The sequence below is a fragment of the Scyliorhinus torazame genome, chromosome 2 (genome assembly GCF_047496885.1).
Source record: "Scyliorhinus torazame isolate Kashiwa2021f chromosome 2, sScyTor2.1, whole genome shotgun sequence".
Classification (NCBI taxonomy): domain Eukaryota; kingdom Metazoa; phylum Chordata; class Chondrichthyes; order Carcharhiniformes; family Scyliorhinidae; genus Scyliorhinus; species Scyliorhinus torazame.
The window spans coordinates 189,272,688-189,285,622 of NC_092708.1; the positions used below are offsets into that span (position 1 = coordinate 189,272,688).

The 12,935-nt window shown below is 53.3% G+C and overlaps 2 protein-coding genes across 5 annotated transcripts in view; one reads left to right on the forward strand and one right to left on the reverse strand.

Annotated features, from left to right (window-relative positions):
- The window catches only part of LOC140394368 (caspase-8-like), a 119,070-nt gene extending 116,609 nt beyond the window's left edge, over positions 1-2,461 (forward strand). For both annotated transcript variants that reach the window (XM_072481572.1, XM_072481581.1), the window contains exon 8: positions 1,647-2,461. In XM_072481572.1, the coding sequence (XP_072337673.1) occupies positions 1,647-1,806 (160 nt within the window). In that variant the 3' untranslated portion in view covers positions 1,807-2,461. The remainder of the gene's footprint in view (positions 1-1,646) is intronic.
- A 1,326-nt stretch (positions 2,462-3,787) lies between these two features.
- Positions 3,788-12,935, reverse strand: part of LOC140394381 (uncharacterized) — a 394,661-nt gene continuing 385,513 nt past the window's right edge. For all 3 annotated transcript variants that reach the window (XM_072481612.1, XM_072481601.1, XM_072481593.1), the window contains one exon: positions 3,788-4,859. In XM_072481612.1, the coding sequence (XP_072337713.1) occupies positions 4,667-4,859 (193 nt within the window). In that variant the 3' untranslated portion in view covers positions 3,788-4,666. The remainder of the gene's footprint in view (positions 4,860-12,935) is intronic.

Sequence of the window (12,935 nt, forward strand, 5' to 3'; positions counted from 1 at the left end):
GCACATGGAGAGAGAGAGTGGAACACATGGAGAGAGAGAGCAGGACATATGGAGAGAGAGAGTGGGGCGCACATGGAGAGAGAAAGTGGGCGCACATGGAGAGAGAGTTGGGCGCACATGGAGAGAGAGAGTGGGCACACATGGAGAGAGTGGGCACACATGGAGAGAGAGAGTGGGCACACATGGAGAGAGAAAGTGGGCACACATGGAGAGAGAGAGTGGGGCACATGGAGAGAGAGTGGAATGCACATGGAGAGAGAGAGTGGGGCACACATGGAGAGAGAGTGTGGGCACACATGGAGAGAGAGAGTGGGGCACACATGGAGAGAGAGTGGGACACATGGAGAGAGAGTGGGACACATGGAGAGAGAGTGGGGCACATGGAGAGAGAGAGTGGGGCACACATGGAGAGAGAGTGTGGGCACACATGGAGAGAGTGGGGCACACATGGAGAGAGAGTGGGCACACATGGAGAGAGAGAGTGGGGCACACATGGAGAGAGCGTGTGGGGCACACATGGAGAGAGAGAGGGCACACATGGGGAGTGTGGGCACACATGGAGAGAGAGAGTGGGACACACAAGGGGAGAGAGAGTGGGCACACATGGAGAGAGCGTGTGGGGCACACATGGAGAGAGAGAGGGCACACATGGGGAGTGTGGGCACACATGGAGAGAGAGAGTGGGACACACATGGGGAGAGAGAGTGGGCACACATGGAGAGAGAAAGTGGGCACACATGGAGAGAGAGAGTGGGGCACACATGGAGAGAGCGTGTGGGGCACACATGGAGAGAGAGTGTGGGCACACATGGAGAGAGAGAGTGGGCACACATGGAGAGAGAGAGTGGGGCACACATGGAGAGAGCGTGTGGGGCACACATGGAGAGAGAGAGTGGGGCACACATGGAGAGAGCGTGTGGGGCACACATGGAGAGAGAGAGTGGGCACACATGGAGAGAGAGAGTGGGGCACACATGGAGAGAGTGTGTGGGGCACACATGGAGAGAGAGAGTGGGCGCACATGGAGAGAGTGGGCACACATGGAGAGTGAGAATGGGCACACATGGAGAGAGAAAGTGGGCACACATGGAGAGAGAGAGAGGGGGGTGCACATGGAGAGAGAGAGTGGGGCGCACATGGAGAGAGAGAGTGGGCGCACATGGAGAGAGAGAGTGGGCACACATGGAGAGTGAGAATGGGCACACATGGAGAGAGAAAGTGGGCACACATGGAGAGAGAGAGAGGGGGTGCACATGGAGAGAGAGAGTGGGGCATACATGGAGAGGGGGGGCGCATATGGAGAGAGAGTGGGCACACATGGAGTAAGATAGTGGGTACACATGGAGAGAGAGAGTGGGTACACATGGAGAGAGTAGGCACACATGGAGAGAGAGAGTGCGGCGTACATGGAGAGAGTGGGCGCACATGGAGTGAGAAATGTGAGAGTGAGATATTTGGGGAGAGAGTGGAAGACAAAGGGAGAGTGGGACATGTAGCAGAGGCACAGCAGCGGGGGATGGAGGGAGGGGGGTGCAGGGATCTGTCATTCTGTGTCTCCCCCTGCCAGTACTGGCCCTCGTGCTGTCACTGGGAATGACTATGATGAGTGGAGTGAGTGTAACTAACACCTCATTATTCCCTTTCAGTGAGGACCTGCTGAGCATTCTGACCATCGTTAACTGGGACGTCAGCGGGAAGAAGGATAAACAAGACAAGACACAAATGCCACAGCCTCGTTATACCCTCAGGAAGAAGCTTTACTTCCCTGTGACTCAAAACTTCACCGATTTCACAAACTCCTTATAGTGCCCCTACTCCAGCACTGGGAATAATGTGGCTCCTGGAGGTTCCTGGGTTCTCGAATACCAAGGCCCCTGATGGTGGGTGGAAAGAATGGGTGATGTGGGTGGGTTGGGTCCGTGCAATCCTCTCGGTCTGATAGGCTCTTTGTTTTGATGTCAGTGCTGGTCATTAACGGTCTGCTCTGAGCCACAATGAAGAGTTATCACACCATTAACCTGACTTATTCTACGATCAACTTGGCTGTGTTTTCTAGCTGATATTTTACATTTTATAAGAATTTTAAAAAGTGAAGTGAGTCAGAGGGACTCGGAGTTGAAAATTGAACTTTACAAAAAGTTTCTTGGCACCTTCTCCAATGTTGCATTTGTCTCTCCTGCAGTGAGGTAACCTGGGGCTACTGTTGGATCTTGCCTTCTCTCCCCAGCTACACCTGTGGCAAGGTCTTTCCAGCAGGGCTAGCATCGCAAGCCTGTGCTTGTCTGCTGCCCATTATCCCATAAGGGGTGGAATAGGGAGGAGTGGCGGCAGCGGAGGGCGAGGGATCCAGAACGAGATCCCTATTCTTTGCCCAGCGAGCTGACAGCAGCTGCTGTGTTCTGACCACATCCCTCTCACTGAAGTTGCAACAATTCACATTAAAGTATTGTACCACTGACAACTTTGAATGGCGTCTTCCTTTAAAAATAGGCACAATGGTTCCTAAATTTATGAGTAAATTTATTAGCTGACTGAAATCTGCATGACTGACCCCATTACTCACGATGTGGTGTGATGCCCTCGGTTTTCACTCTCGTCCTCTGAACATTCTCTCTCCCTTCACCCTCTCTCTGTGCTCTTCGCTCTCTGCTCTTCACGCTCTCTCTGTCTCTGTTCTCTTTGCTCTCTCACTCTCCACCTTTGTAACTCTCGGCACCTCATGGCTATCTTCAATTTCTCTAACTTCTTTCATTTGTGTGAGACATTGGGAGACAATATCACCTGTCCTTGAATTATCTTCTGTCTGTATATATATTTGTATATGTACGTGTGTGTGTAAAAATGCTTGTGTGTGTATATATATATAAATATATGTGTATATATATATATATACACGTGTGTGTATATATATGTGTGTATATTATATATATAAAAAATATATATATGTGTGTGTGTGTGTATGTATAGGATCATAGAATCCTTATACTGCAGGAGGCGGCTACTTGGCCCATTGAATCTGCACCAGCCCTTACTCTGATAGAGCACCCTACCTAGGCCCACTCCTAGCCCCTTAACCCCACCTAACCTTTGGGCAATTTATCATGGCCAATCCACCTAACCTGCACATCTTTGGACTGTGGGAGGAAACCGGAGCACCCGGAGGAAACCCACGCAGACACGGGGAGAACGTGCAGACTCCGCACAGACAGTGACCCAAGCCCGGAATTGAACCTGGGACCCTGGAGTTGTAAGGCAACAGTGCTTAACCACTGTGTCACCCCACGAAGAGGGGCTACTGCTTCCTCAACCGCGCTGGACCAGTCCTCTTGTATCTCTTTCCGATGCTGCTGAAACACCCTCCTTGATAAACTCCATCAACTGCTCCACAGGCAGTGGGATAGGCGATGGCGACGCTCCCAACTCCACCATACTCTCATTTGCTGCAAAACACAGATCCTCCATCTCGAGCCAAAGCTTTACTCGACTTTTGCTGTGTGTCATCACCTGTCGACATTCCACTTTGGGGGAGAAACCAACTCCCTCCACTTATTCGCCCCTTTTCACAAAGTGCCCATTAACCAGAGAGAAGGTGCCAAAATCCAAGCTTCCAAACAGGAGTTACCTTGTGTGCAACCGATACACATATGTGTGTTGTGTGTATGTATGTGTGTTTTGTGTATATATGTATGTTTATGTAAATGTGTGTGTACATCTATTTGTGCAGGTGCATACATATACGTGTGCATATCTGTGTAGCACAATCAATTACTCACGAGACGAGAAGAGATGAAGTCATTCAAAGGCTTTATTAAGCAGACTTGTTCCCCAGCAGCTCAGTTACAGAATGCGGCTGCTGGGAGAACCCGGGTTCTTATACTCCGCCTTACTGGGTGGAGCCAACAGGCGGCGGATCCAATCAGGACCCAGTGTCTACCAATAGCCTCTCGGCGTCACAGGTACCGTACTACCCCTAATACATACCACCACAATCTACATATGCTTTCATATGTGTATTCATGTCAGTGTGCAAGTATTTGTGTGTATAAGTGAACATGGGGAGGAGGTGGTGTTGTGGTATTGCACTGGACTGGTGATCCAGAGAGCTGGGGTAATGCTCTGGGGACCTGGGTTCGAATCCCACCATGGCAGATTGTGAAATTTAATTTCAATAAATGAAACCTTCAGGGAAGGAAACCTGACATCCTTATGATCTGGCTACATGTGACTCCAAACCCCAGCAATCTGATTAACTCTTTTCATTTCATCCTCTGCAATGGATTAGCAAGCCACTCGAGGGCAATTAAGGATGGGCAACAAATGCTGGCCTTGCCAACGATGCCCATATCTAATTAATTTTTAAAAACCACGTACACGTATATTTCTGTACTTGTTCATGTGTATTTAACAAAGAAACCAAGGGGCTGGATTCTCCGCCCCGCCGCGCCACATTTCAGTTTCACCCTGCCGGTGGGATGCTCCATTACGCTGACTGGTCAATGGGGTTTCCCATTGTGGGGCAGCCCCACGCCATCGGGAAACCCCCGGGGTTGCTGGCAAAGTGGAGCATCCCGCCGGCGGAGAATCCAGTATATCTGGCTGATATGGGAATAGTCAAACATCCCCCTCAAACTCCATGCTGTCTGGTCAGCAAAGAGATCCCCGTTGCTCAGTCCAATTGGCCACTTGGGCTGCTCTCCTCAATCTCCTCCTCGATAGACCTCTCCAGACCCAGGAACTTGATCAGCTCAACGTAAGAGAAGACCCAGGGCCTGGTGATGTTTTGAGCTCTCTCAAGACCGATGAATTCCACCCAGAGATTCCGAGATAACATTAGGTCATGTTGCATCAACCCCTTCTCACTGTAGGAAGACAGGAGACAGTTAGTATCAGGCAGAGAGGTGGGAATGGGATCAGTGAGGGAGAGGTCTGGGGGAGTAGGGCGAGAGGGGGGACAGGGCAGAGCTCCAGGGGAAGGGGGGGTGGGGCGGGCTGGGGCGCGAGACCCAAGACAGAGTAGGAACCAGGCGAGAGGAGAGAAAGGATTAATCGGAAAGAGGAAGGATTGCGGAGGGTGAGGTGATTGGCAGGAAAAGGAGATTGGTGGGTTGAGGAGATTTGGATAGGGTAAGATGGTGCTTGCGAAAAGTTTGGGGTTATGTCACAGCGAATGAAAAGTTGCGGTCAGGCCATATTGAAAGGCACATGGAGTTAATTGTACCTGTGGAACTAACGGCCACAGCTGGGTCTACAGGGCCCTCTGTGTGTCTGGGTTTACAGGGCTGTGTGTGTGTGTCTGGGTTTACAGGGCTGTGTGTGTGTCTGGGTTTACAGGGCCCTGTGTGTGTCTGGGTTTACAGGGCCCTGTGTGTGTGTCTGGGTTTACAGGGCCCTGTGTGTGTGTCTGGGTTTACAGGGCCCTGTGTGTGTGTCTGGGTTTACAGGGCCCTGTGTGTGTCTGGGTTTACAGGGCTGTGTGTGTGTGTCTGGGTTTACAGGGCTGTGTGTGTGCCTGGGTTTACAGGGCTGTGTGTGTGTCTGGGTTTACAGGGCAGTGTGTGTGTCTGGGTTTATAAGGCTGTGTGTGTCTGAGTTTACAGGGCTGTGTGTGTGTCTGGGCTTACAGGGCCCTGTGTGTGTGTGGGTTTACAGGGCCCTGTGTGTGTCTGGGTTTATCGGGCTGTGTGTGTGTGTCTGGGTTTACAGGGCTGTGTGTGTGTCTGGGCTTACAGGGCCCTGTGTGTGTCTGGGGTTATAGGGCTGAGTGTGTGTCTGGGCTTACAGGGCCCTGTGTGTGTCTGGGCTTACAGGGCCCTGTGTGTGTCTGGGTTTATAGGGCTGTGTGTGTGTCTGGGTTTACAGGGCTGTGTGTGTGTCTGGGTTTACAGGGCTGTGTGTGTATCTGGGCTTACAGGGCCCTGTGTGTGTCTGGGTTTATAGGGCTGTGTGTGTGTCTGGGTTTACAGGGTCTTGTGTGTGTGTCTGGGTTTACAGGGCCCTGTGTGTGTGTGTCTGGGTTTACAGGGTCCTGTGTGTTTGTCTGTGTTACAGGGCCGTGTGTGTGTTTCTGGCTTTACAGGGCCCTGTGTGTGTGTCTGGGTTTACAGGGGCCTGTGTGTGTGTGTCTGGGCTTACAGGGCCGTGTGTGTGTTTGGGTTTACAGGGCCGTGTGTGTGTGTCTGGGTTTACAGGGGCCTGTGTGTGTGTGTCTGGGCTTACAGGGCCGTGTGTGTGTTTGGGTTTACAGGGCCGTGTGTGTGTCTGGGTTTACAGAGCCCTGTGTGTGTTGCTGGGTTTACAGGGCCCTGTGTGTGTCTGGGTTTATAGGGCTGTGTGTGTGTCTGGGTTTACAGGGCCCTGTGTGTGTCTGGGTTTACTGGGCCCTGTGTGTGTGCCTGGGTTTACAGGGTCCTATGTGTGTGTCTGGGTTTATAGGGCTGTGTGTGTGTCTGGGTTTACAGGGGTGTGTGTGTGTCTGGGTTTTCGGGCCGTGTGTGTGTCTGGGTTTATAGGGCTGTGTGTGTGTCTGGGTTTACAGGGTCTTGCGTGTGTGTCTGTGTTTACAGGGCCCTGTGTGTGCGTGTGGGTTTACAGGGCACTGTGTGTGTGTCTGGGTTTATAGGGCTGTGTGTGTGTCTGGGCTTACAGGGCCGTGTGTGTGTCTGGGTTTACAGGGCCGTGTGTGTGTCTGGGTTTACAGGGCCGTGTGTGTGTCTGGGTTTACAGGGCTGTGTGTGTGTGTATCTGGGCTTACAGAGCCCTGTGTGTGTCTGGGTTTATAGGGCTGTGTGTGTGTCTGGGTTTACAGGGCCCTGTGTGTGTGTGTCTGGGTTTACAGGGGCCCTGTGTGTGTGTGTCTGGGTTTACACGGCCCTGTGTGTGTGTCTGGGTTTACAGGGCCGTGTGTGTGTCTGGGTTTACAGGGCCGTGTGTGTGTCTGGGTTTATAGGGCTGTGTGTGTGTCTGGGCTTACAGGGCCCTGTGTGTGTCTGGGTTTATAGGGCTGTGTGTGTGTCTGGATTTACAGGGCTGTGTGTGTGTCTGGGCTTACAGGGCCCTGTGTGTGTGTGTGTGTCTGGGTTTACAGGGTCTTGTGTGTGTGTCTGGGTTTACCGGGCCCTGTGTGTGTGTCTGGGTTTACAGGGTCCTGTGTGTGTGTCTGGGCTTACAGGGCCGTGTGTGTGTCTGGGTTTACAGGGCCATGTGTGTGTCTGGGTTTACAGGGCCGTGTGTGTGTCTGGGTTTACAGAGCTGTGTGTGTGTATGGGTTTACAGGGTCCTGTGTGTGTGTGTGTCTGGGTTTACAGTGCTGTGTGTGTATGTCTGGGCTTACATGGCCCTGTGTGTATGTCTGGGTTTACAGGGCCCTGTGTGTGTCTGGGTTTATAGGGCCGTGTGTGTGTCTGGGTTTACAGGGCCATGTGTGTGTCTGGCTTTACAGGGCTGTGTGTGTGTCTGGGTTTACAGGGTCCTGTGTGTGTGTCTGAGTTTACAGGGCTGTGTGTGTGTCTGGGTTTACAGGGTCCTGTGTGTGTGTGTCTGGATTTACAGGGCTGTGTGTGTGTGTCTGGGTTTACAGGGTCTTGCGTGTGTGTCTGGGTTTACAGGGCCCTGTGTGTGCGTCTGGGTTTACAGGGCCCTGTGTGTGTGTCTGGGTTTACAGGGCCCTGTGTGTGTGTCTGGGTTTACAGGGCCCTGTGTGTGTGTCTGGGTTTACAGGGCCATTTGTGTGTCTGGGTTTACAGGGCCGTGTGTGTGTCTGGGTTTACAGGGCTGTGTGTGTGTCTGGGTTTACAGAGCCCTGTGTGTGTCCGGGTTTACAGGGCCCTGTGTGTGTCTGGGTTTACAGGGCCCTGTATGTGTGTCTGGGTTTACAGGGCCCTGTGTGTGTCCGGGTTTACAGGGCCCTGTGTGTGTCTGGGTTTACAGGGCTGTGTGTGTGTCTGGGTTTACAGGGCCCTGTGTGTGTCTGGGTTTACAGAGCTGTGTGTGTGTCTGGGTTTACAGAGCTGTGTGTGTGTGTCTGGGTTTACAGGGCCCTGTGTGTGCATCTGGGTTTACAGGGTCCTGTGTGTGTGTCTGGGTTTACAGAGCCCTGTGTGTGTCCGGGTTTACAGGGCCCTGTGTGTGTCTGGGTTTACAGGGCTGTGTGTGTGTCTGGGTTTACAGGGCCCTGTGTGTGTCTGGGTTTACAGAGCTGTGTGTGTGTCTGGGTTTACAGAGCTGTGTGTGTGTGTCTGGGTTTACAGGGCCCTGTGTGTGCGTCTGGGTTTACAGGGTCCTGTAAGTGTGTCTGGGTTTACAGAGCTGTGTGTGTGTCTGGGTTTACAGGGCCCTGTGTGTGCGTCTGGGTTTACAGGGCCGTGTGTGTGTCTGGGTTTACAGAGCTGTGTGTGTGTCTGGGTTTACAGGGCCCTGTGTGTGCGTCTGGGTTTACAGGGCCTTGTGTGTGTGTCTGGGCTTACAGAGCCGTGTGTGTGTCTGGGTTTACAGGGCGTGTGTGTGTCTGGGTTTACAGGGCCGTGTGTGTGTCTGGGTTTACAGGGCTGTGAGTGATTCTGGGTTTACAGGGTCCTGTGTGTATGTCTGGGTTTACAGGGCCCTGTGTGTGTCTGGGTTTATAGGGCTGTGTGTGTGTCTGGGTTGACTTGGCCCTGTATGTGTCTGGGTTGACTGGGCCCTGTGTGTGTGCCTGGGTTTACAGGGCCCTGTGTCTGTCTGAGTTTATAGGGCTGTGTGTGTGCCTGGGTTTACAGGGGCCTGTGTGTGTGTGTCTGGGCTTACAGGGCCGTGTGTGTGTTTGGGTTTACAGGGCCGTGTGTGTGTGTCTGGGTTTACAGGGGCCTGTGTGTGTGTGTCTGGGCTTACAGGGCCGTGTGTGTGTTTGGGTTTACAGGGCCGTGTGTGTGTCTGGGTTTACAGAGCCCTGTGTGTGTTGCTGGGTTTACAGGGCCCTGTGTGTGTCTGGGTTTATAGGGCTGTGTGTGTGTCTGGGTTTACAGGGCCCTGTGTGTGTCTGGGTTTACTGGGCCCTGTGTGTGTGCCTGGGTTTACAGGGTCCTATGTGTGTGTCTGGGTTTATAGGGCTGTGTGTGTGTCTGGGTTTACAGGGGTGTGTGTGTGTCTGGGTTTATAGGGCCGTGTGTGTGTCTGGGTTTATAGGGCTGTGTGTGTGTCTGGGTTTACAGGGTCTTGCGTGTGTGTCTGTGTTTACAGGGCCCTGTGTGTGCGTCTGGGTTTACAGGGCACTGTGTGTGTGTCTGGGTTTACAGGGCCGTGTGTGTGTCTGGGTTTACAGGGCCATGTGTGTGTCTGGGTTTACAGGGCTGTGTGTGTGTGTATCTGGGCTTACAGAGCCCTGTGTGTGTCTGGGTTTATAGGGCTGTGTGTGTGTCTGGGTTTACAGGGCCCTGTGTGTGTGTGTCTGGGTTTACAGGGCCCTGTGTGTCTGTCTGGGTTTACAGGGCCGTGTGTGTGTCTGGGTTTACAGGGCCGTGTGTGTGTCTGGGTTTATAGGGCTGTGTGTGTGTCTGGGCTTACAGGGCCCTGTGTGTGTCTGGGTTTATAGGGCTGTGTGTGTGTCTGGATTTACAGGGCTGTGTGTGTGTCTGGGCTTACAGGGCCCTGTGTGTGTGTGTGTGTCTGGGTTTACAGGGCCCTGTGTGTGTCTGGGTTTACAGGGTCTTGTGTGTGTGTCTGGGTTTACCGGGCCCTGTGTGTGTGTCTGGGTTTACAGGGTCCTGTGTGTGTGTCTGGGCTTACAGGGCCGTGTGTGTGTCTGGGTTTACAGGGCCATGTGTGTGTCTGGGTTTACAGGGCCGTGTGTGTGTCTGGGTTTACAGAGCTGTGTGTGTGTATGGGTTTACAGGGTCCTGTGTGTGTGTGTGTCTGGGTTTACAGTGCTGTGTGTGTATGTCTGGGCTTACATGGCCCTGTGTGTATGTCTGGGTTTACAGGGCCCTGTGTGTGTCTGGGTTTATAGGGCCGTGTGTGTGTCTGGGTTTACAGGGCCATGTGTGTGTCTGGCTTTACAGGGCTGTGTGTGTGTCTGGGTTTACAGGGTCCTGTGTGTGTGTCTGAGTTTACAGGGCTGTGTGTGTGTCTGGGTTTACAGGGTCCTGTGTGTGTGTGTCTGGATTTACAGGGCTGTGTGTGTGTGTCTGGGTTTACAGGGTCTTGCGTGTGTGTCTGGGTTTACAGGGCCCTGTGTGTGCGTCTGGGTTTACAGGGCCCTGTGTGTGTGTCTGGGTTTACAGGGCCCTGTGTGTGTGTCTGGGTTTACAGGGCCCTGTGTGTGTGTCTGGGTTTACAGGGCCATTTGTGTGTCTGGGTTTACAGGGCCGTGTGTGTGTCTGGGTTTACAGGGCTGTGTGTGTGTCTGGGTTTACAGAGCCCTGTGTGTGTCCGGGTTTACAGGGCCCTGTGTGTGTCTGGGTTTACAGGGCCCTGTGTGTGTGTCTGGGTTTACAGGGCCCTGTGTGTGTCCGGGTTTACAGGGCCCTGTGTGTGTCTGGGTTTACAGGGCTGTGTGTGTGTCTGGGTTTACAGGGCCCTGTGTGTGTCTGGGTTTACAGAGCTGTGTGTGTGTCTGGGTTTACAGAGCTGTGTGTGTGTGTCTGGGTTTACAGGGCCCTGTGTGTGCATCTGGGTTAACAGGGTCCTGTGTGTGTGTCTGGGTTTACAGAGCCCTGTGTGTGTCCGGGTTTACAGGGCCCTGTGTGTGTCTGGGTTTACAGGGCTGTGTGTGTGTCTGGGTTTACAGGGCCCTGTGTGTGTCTGGGTTTTCAGAGCTGTGTGTGTGTCTGGGTTTACAGAGCTGTGTGTGTGTGTCTGGGTTTACAGGGCCCTGTGTGTGCGTCTGGGTTTACAGGGTCCTGTAAGTGTGTCTGGGTTTACAGAGCTGTGTGTGTGTCTGGGTTTACAGGGCCCTGTGTGTGCGTCTGGGTTTACAGGGCCGTGTGTGTGTCTGGGTTTACAGAGCTGTGTGTGTGTCTGGGTTTACAGGGCCCTGTGTGTGCGTCTGGGATTACAGGGTCCTGTGTGTGTGTCTGGGTTTACAGGGCTGTGTGTGTGTGTCTGGGTTTACAGGGCTGTGTGTGTGTGTCTGGGTTTGCAGGGCTGTGTGTGTGTGTCTGGGTTTACAGGGCCCTGTGTGTGTGTCTGGGCTTACAGAGCCGTGTGTGTGTCTGGGTTTACAGGGCGTGTGTGTGTCTGGGTTTACAGGGCCGTGTGTGTGTCTGGGTTTACAGGGCTGTGAGTGATTCTGGGTTTACAGGGTCCTGTGTGTATGTCTGGGTTTACAGGGCCCTGTGTGTGTCTGGGTTTATAGGGCTGTGTGTGTGTCTGGGTTGACTTGGCCCTGTATGTGTCTGGGTTGACTGGGCCCTGTGTGTGTGCCTGGGTTTACAGGGCCCTGTGTCTGTCTGAGTTTATAGGGCTGTGTGTGTGCCTGGGTTTACAGGGCTGTGTGTGTGTCTGTGTTTACAGGGCCGTATGTGTGTCTGGGTTTACAGGGCCGTGTGTGTGTGTCTGGGTTTACAGGGGCCCTGTGTGTGTGTGTCTGGGTTTACAGGGCCCTGTGTGTGTGTCTGGGTTTACAGGTCTGTGTGTGTGTCTGGGTTTACAGGGCCGTCTGTGTGCCTGGGCTTACAGGGCCCTGTGTGTGTCTGGGCTTATAGGGCTGTGTTTGTGTCTGGGCTTATAGGGCTGTGTGTGTGTCTGGGTTTACAGGGGTGTGTGTGTGTCTGGGTTTATAGGGCCCTGTGTGTGGCTGGGTTTATAGGGCTGTGTGTGTGTCTGGATTTACAGGGCTGTGTGTGTGTCTGGGCTTACAGGGCCCTGTGTGTGTCAGGGTTTACAGGGTCTTGAATGTGTGTCTGGGTTTACAGGGCCCTGTGTGTGTGTCTGGGCTTACAGGGCCGTGTGTGTGTCTGGGGTTACAGGGCCATGTGTGTGTCTGGGTTTACAGGGCCGTGTGTGTGTCTGGGTTTACAGGGCTGTGTGTGTATGTCTGGGCTTACATGGCCCTGTGTGTATGTCTGGGTTTACAGGGCCCTGTGTGTGTCTGGGCTTACAGGGCCGTGTGTGTGTCTGGGTTACAAGGGCTGTGTGTGTGTCTGGGTTCAGTGGGCTGTGTGTGTGTCTGGGTTTACAGGGCCGTATGTGTGTCTGGGTTTACTGGGCTGGGCCGTGTGTGTGTCTCGGTTTACAGGGCTGGATGTGTGTCTGGGTTTACAGGGCCGTGTGTGTGTCTGGGTTTATAGGGCTGTGTGTGTGCCTGGGTTTACAGGGCTGTGTGTGTGTCTGGGTTTACAGGGGCGTGTGTGTGTCTGGGTTTATAAGGCTGTGTGTGTGTCTGGGCTTACAGGGCCCTGTGTGTGTCTGGGTTTACAGGGCTGAGTGTGTGTCTGGGTTGACAGGGCTGTGTGTGTGTCTGGGCTTACAGGGCCCTGTGTGTGTCTGGGTTTATAGGGCTGAGTGTGTGTCTGGGTTTACAGGGCTGTGTGTGTGTCTGGGCTTACAGGGCCCTGTGTGTGTCTGGGTTTACAGGGCCCTGTGTGTGTGTCTGGGTTTACAGGGCTGTGTGTGGGTGTCTGGGTTTACAGGGCACTGTGTGTGTGTCTGGGTTTACAGGGCCCTGTGTGTGTCTGGGTTTACATTGCCGTGTGTGTGTCTGGGCTTACAGGGCCGTGTGTGTGTCTGGGTTACAAGGGCTGTGTGTGTGTCTGGGTTTAGAGGGCTGTGTGTGTGTCTGGGTTTACTGGGCTGGGCCGTGTGTGTGTGTCTGGGTTTACAGGGCCCTGTGTGTGTGTGTCTGGGTTTACAGGGCTGTGTGTGTGTGTTTGAGTTTACAGGGCTGTGTGTGTGTCTGGGCTTACAGGCCCCTGTGTGTGTCTGGGTTTATAGGGCTGTGTGTGTGCCTGGGTTTACAGGGCTGT